The sequence below is a fragment of the Ipomoea triloba genome, chromosome 1, assembly GCF_003576645.1.
Source record: "Ipomoea triloba cultivar NCNSP0323 chromosome 1, ASM357664v1".
Lineage (NCBI taxonomy): Eukaryota > Viridiplantae > Streptophyta > Magnoliopsida > Solanales > Convolvulaceae > Ipomoea > Ipomoea triloba.
The window spans coordinates 12,271,990-12,278,045 of NC_044916.1; the positions used below are offsets into that span (position 1 = coordinate 12,271,990).

The 6,056-nt window shown below is 35.3% G+C and overlaps 1 protein-coding gene across 1 annotated transcript; it reads left to right on the forward strand.

Annotated features, from left to right (window-relative positions):
- Positions 1–472: 472 nt before the first annotated feature.
- Positions 473–2,909, forward strand: LOC116015106 (33 kDa ribonucleoprotein, chloroplastic). Its single transcript, XM_031255118.1, has 4 exons — positions 473–1,031; positions 1,221–1,322; positions 2,119–2,427; positions 2,510–2,909. Exons 1-4 carry the CDS (start codon positions 552–554, stop codon positions 2,660–2,662), a joined length of 1,044 nt encoding a protein of 347 aa, XP_031110978.1. The 5' UTR covers positions 473–551; the 3' UTR covers positions 2,663–2,909.
- The last annotated feature ends 3,147 nt before the right edge of the window (positions 2,910–6,056 follow it).

Genomic DNA, 6,056 nt, shown 5'->3' on the forward strand with positions numbered 1-6,056 from the left:
CTGTCCCATTTTTACTATGTCAAACTAACTCTTTCATCTTCACTAATTTTTATTAGTATTTTCTTATGATTTTTAGATTTGAATTTTTGTGTTTAACAGTATTTTAATGTAAATTTTACATATTAATTCTAAACTTAATAAATTAATAATATATAAAATTAAATTGTAAATAACTTCAGTCAAGTTTCGTTAACTAAACTTAACACATAAAATGGGACGAATCATGTCATAATACATGCTATTTTTAATATACTAGCTGCAAGCTCATTTCTAAATTCTAACATAGTACAATAAAAATATAACTCTACTAAGGCTCAAACTCTACTAAGACACAGAAAATGCTATTAATATATTTTCGATTACATTTTAAAATGTGTCTAAGAAAATGTTTTAAAAAAAAAAAAAAAAACTAAAGGGGAAAAGGAAAAAAATAAATAAAATAGAATAACTCTAAATTGGTCTATCCATCCCTCCTATCCGACCTTATCTTTCTTTCTCGTCGTGGAAATCAAATTTTCACCGATCACTTCTGCAAAAATCATTGTCCAACAATGTTAAATTCTTCCCTGTTAATGGCAGCTACCGCCACCACAACCGCCGTAGCTTTCACCACCACTTCATCATTACCATCTTCACTTCCTCTCTACACTAATCTTCCATTAGACCAGTTTTCGCTCACTACTCCCCTTCACTTCCCCTCCAAACCCAAGCCCTTTAAACACCCAAAACTCACTGCCCATTTCTCCAATTTCCATGTCCTCACTCGCACTGCCACTTTCTGCGCTTCAGCTGACAGCATTATTGAGGCCATCCAAGAAGATACCCAAGTGGTAGAAGCTTCAGAACAGGAAGAGGAGGAAACTGATGAAGTTGAAGAAGAAGAAGAAGAAGAAGAAGATGGTGATAATGGAAGTGTTGAGTCTCCATCAGCTGAAGCTGGGAGATTATTTGTTGGGAATTTGCCTTTCTCTCTAACCTCTTCTCAGTTGTCTGAAATCTTCTCTGAGGCTGGCCGTGTTAGTAAAGTGGAGGTCTGTTCTTGAGCTCTCTTTTCTGGATTCTTATCAATGAAGTGGAATAATAAATGCTGACAATTTGTGGGATTCCTGTGCTGTGGATATTTAGCTATTGCTAGTGTAAAGATTGTGTTTTTATGTCTGTGATTGAGATTTCTGTGATACTGATTCCAGATATTTTGACCTTGTAAAATGAATTTCTAGGTTGTTTATGATAGAGTTACTGGTAGAAGTCGAGGATTTGCATTTATTACAATGGGAAGTGTTGAAGAAGCAAATGAGGCTATCCGGATGTTTGATGGATCTGTAAGTCTTGAACAAATGTTTTGGCTGCTAGACTGCTATTCATAGCATTCATTTTATCTTCTTCTTTATTTTTATTGGTAATGGTTTCATACATTAGACTGCATATGCCTCTGAAAATCATGAATCCTCAAAGGCAAAGATTGCTCTATCTTCTGCCTATGGAATGTTTCTGCAACTAATGTAGCTACAGCTACAAATACTAGTAAATGTTAGTAGCCAAGGGAGTAACCCCGGCCAAGTTGCTTGGTCGGGTTGTTAGTTTGGTATTCACAAGGTTTCAAGTTCAACCGCCTAGGTTGGTTTACCTCCTTGTAGTCCTTTGCTAACTAGAGTCACAAGGCGGGGTATAAACAAAAATGTTAGAGCCAAGGGGTAACCCCAGCCAAGTTGGTTGGGTTGTTAGTTTGGTAACCACAAGGTTTCAAGTTCGACCGCCTAGGCTGGTTTACCTTCTTGTGGTCCTTTGCTAGCAAAAGTCACAAGGTGGGGTTTAAAAGAAAAATGTTAGAGCCAAGGGGTAATTCCAGCCAAGTTGGTCGGGTTGTTAGCTTGGTAACCACAGAGTTTCAAGTTTGACCACTTAAGCTTGTTTACCTCCTTGTGGTCCTTTGCCAACTAGGGTCACAAGGTTGGGATTGAAAAAAAAAAAAGTTAGCAGCCAAAACACCTTGGTGCCCGTATTCATGTCAATGGAATTAATTTTTGCCAAGCTTCAATTTGGTTTTAATGTGTAGATTCCCCTGAGCTTTGGTTTAATTTCTGTTCCTCATGCTATATGCTTTTAATGGTGAAACAGCTAGTTGGGGGGAGAACAGCGAAGGTGAACTTCCCTGAGGTGCCAAGAGGAGGAGAAAGGGAAGTGATAGCCTCACGGGCGAGGAGCAGTAATCAAGAAAATTTTAACAGTCCTCACAGATTATACTCATCGAACCTCTCCTGGAACCTCACTTCTCAAGGCCTACGGGAGGCTTTTGCAGACCAGCCGGGAGTCTTGAATGCAAAGATCGTATATGACAAGGAGACTGGGAAGTCTCGAGGGTTCGGGTTTGTCTCTTTTGCTTCTGCTGGAGAGCTGGAATCTGCCCTTAATGCCATGGATGGAGTGGTAAGGAAATACCTACCCGTTTATTCTGTTGAAGTAGAAAGGAAATCATTGTTATTTATCTCCTCTGTGTAACACATTTTAGGAGGTGGAAGGTCGGCCTTTGCGATTGAAAATTGCCATTCAAAAAATTCCTAATTCTTCATCCGCTGCTGTTGACACGAATCCTGTAAAAGAACTGCAGACTAGTGAACTTGTTTCAAGCGCGAGCTCCCAGAAAGAGGAAGAAGTTGCATAATCGAAATGAACATTCCTATATTCTTCAGCCATCCCTGTTTGCAGGCTTCTTGGATCAATCCCTTCACATTTATCTGCCAATTTTCATTAACTAAAAGTAAGTAAATTATATCTTACTGAAGTACTTGTGAGTTTAACCATATGCAGTAGTATATATCACTTAGTTTTTCCAATTTATATGCTTTATGCTCTTTTGTGAATGAACTTTGTGATAGCAAAATCTTTTCAAGTCATACCATCTTAGTATATAGTCATCATTTACGTTACATTATGTGATTTATGTCTATTACTATAACAAAAGTTCCCATTTCCCATAACAATGAGTTAATAACCAAAGGGTAGACTAAGGGTGTCTTTGGGTTGCACATGGGAATCGAAATCGGTATTGCCGGCAGGGCCGTTCCAATAAAAATTGGGGCCCTGTGCCATATCTTAATTTGAGCCTCTTTTTTTTCGAGTAATTTCTATATATAAATAATAGTTGTTTAAAAAGTTGTATCAAAGTTGCATCTAACAATTTTTCCTTGGCATTATCTATTTACTCATCTATTTGAGTTTGTTTTGTAATGAATTTTTCAAGCGCTCTTTTCTGAGATTGAGTTAGTTGTTCAATTCTTCTTTTCTTTTTACACTTCTCAGACCCATATGTATATTTTCTAGAAGAATAATTATAAAATCCTAAGGAAAAAAAAAGAATTTATTTAGAAACTATATGAATAAATAATTAATCAAGAAAAAAATTCTTAAAACAATAAACAAAAATTATGAAAAATATGTAATTGTAATTACCTGTTAAGAGAATTGAATAACTTGAGACTTGAAAGTTTGTGTGATCAAGAAGAATTAAAGAATCAGTTGAGTTGCGGTCTGCGATCTACGAAATTACCGAATTGTGAATTAAGAATTTTCGAATTGTCAAATTTTGTTACGGTATTGCCGTATTTTATAGAGTTGGGAATTGAAATTTTGCTAATTGTCTAATTGAGATGTGGGATTATGATTTATGAAATATAATTACCGAACGGAACTAGCAATGTTTTTGGGTTAGAAAAGATATATATATATATATATTGGAATTGACAATGTCTTTGCTAATTGAGATTTAGATTAGGAAATATATATAGGTTTTTAAAGTAATTGTCAGTTGGGCTCAATTTCATCTTGTCACAAATTGGTCCAATCTTTATACATTTAGCCTAAATTTTTGTAAACTATATATACATATTTTTTTTTTTAAATATGGGGCCCCAAAAAATTGGGGGCCCTGTGCGGTTGCACATGTTAGACATGCTTAGATACGGCCCTGGGTATTGGTACGGTTTTGGTGAAAGTATTTTGCATGTTTGGTAGTAGGGTGGAACGGGAATGATTATTAATAATTGGGGAAGAAATGATGAAGGAAACTGAAACCCTTATTTAATAAGGGTATGGATTTTTCAATTAATGAGGTATTCCAAACCCATAAGTAATATTCTAAAAACCTGTCAACAAACAATAATAATCACTTTGATACCATATCTTATACCAAAATCTGTCAACCAAACACACCGTAAATGTGTGTTTGGGGATCGCTCTAACGGTAAGCGGTGAGATTAGAGTAGTTAGAGTGGTTGCGATGAGAGTAAAGTGGTTTAATTGTTCAATTACACAACTCTAATTGGGTCTCTATCCTTGTAGTTGAAAATTTTGCAATTAAAATGTAAATCGTGATTAAAATAGTGTATCGGAATGGTAATTCTCGATCTATTGAAGTGTTGAAACAAGCATAAAAACGAGATTGAATGTTGAAGTGCAAGATTGACTGAAAAGGAAAATATTGAATTGTTTAGTGTTTTGTGATTTATTTCTTAATTCCATTTTCGGGCTTATATTTATACGCGACAATTCACTTTTAGTCATTTTTTTATTAGAAAATCTACATTTGGTTCTAATATTATTGTAGCATGACTATTTTTGGTTCTCTATTAACAAAACAGTTTTAATGACGTTAAATACAAAGTTACTTCGGTCTTCAATTAGGGATGTCAATCGGGCCAGCCCTGTCGGTTTCGGGCTAGCCTTGTCAGGTTGTCGGGCTTATCGGATTCGGATTGTCGGTTAATTATTATTTTATTCTCGGATTCGGGCTAGCCCTAACACTAAACTTCGGGTTTTCGGTTTTATCAGGCGGGCTAAACCATTTAAATTAAAATTGAAAATAAATACTTACATTCGGTAAAACGGGTCAAGTGGTCAACCGGATCCGAATTTGATAGAACGGGTCAACCGGATGAACATTGACACTTTAAAATTTAAATTAAGAAATAAGTGAATACTTGCATAGTTGCATTCTAATATTCAATAGAATATTACAAGTTAGAACGGGTCAACCGGATGATCATTGAGCAGTGGGCATATTACAATTTAATAAATGCAATTGCAAAATTGAAAATTTAGAGAAAAAGTTCTGAATGAGAAAGCAATCAAACTTATCAAAGCATGTGTATTAGTTTATTACTGACTTACTGTATTAGTAATTAGTGTATAGCTTACAATTTTTAAAATATTCATAATAGCCTAAGTGCCTAACTTTACCTTCCAAAAAGTTAACAAATTAATACTCCGTAAAACTGTAAAAGATTGCTAAATTTTGAATTGTGATTGGCAGGCAGTGTTCACGAATCACAGGGCCTAAGGAATTTTGTGAATTTTGTCTTTTCTGGAATTGTGGTCATTTTCAATTTTTCATGCGTATTGTACTACTGTTTGTGTCTTTGTGAGATAAAATGATAAATGTTGCTTGACTTGCTTAGTTGCTTCTGCCATTCAAACTTCAAAGGGAAAACTGAAAAGCTTTTCTTTGACCACAAATTCTAATAAGTAAGGTCCACTAAAACCACAAAATCAAAAGTCATAGCTATATTCCTATATAACTAATAATCTAATATAAGTCCACAATTCACACTAAACTAAGTAGCTATCATCCAAATACCAAATCCCCATATATAATTGATAATTCTTACAAGGCATAAAGTCATTAACTAAAATCACAAATCTAAAAGTCATAACTACATAAGTCCACAATTCACAATTCATAAGCCACAAATTAATAATACGAAGTAGATAAGTGCTGACATCCAAATCTCCATAATTGGTAATTCAAGTCATAAAGTCATAAACTAAAATCCACTTGTTGCGACATATCTCGGCCAAGGTCATTCCCCTCGTAGGCACCTCATTGCAATATTTCTCGGCCAAGCCTGTGCCCCCATCGTAGGTACCTCGTTGCGACATTCAAACTCCCCACCTAACAATGTCTTCCGCCCGGATCGGCCCGCCAAGTTGCTTGGGACAGTTGGCCTTATTACTGCAACATATGTCATTTTTTTAAATTTGTTTAAAAAAGGTTAAATAGT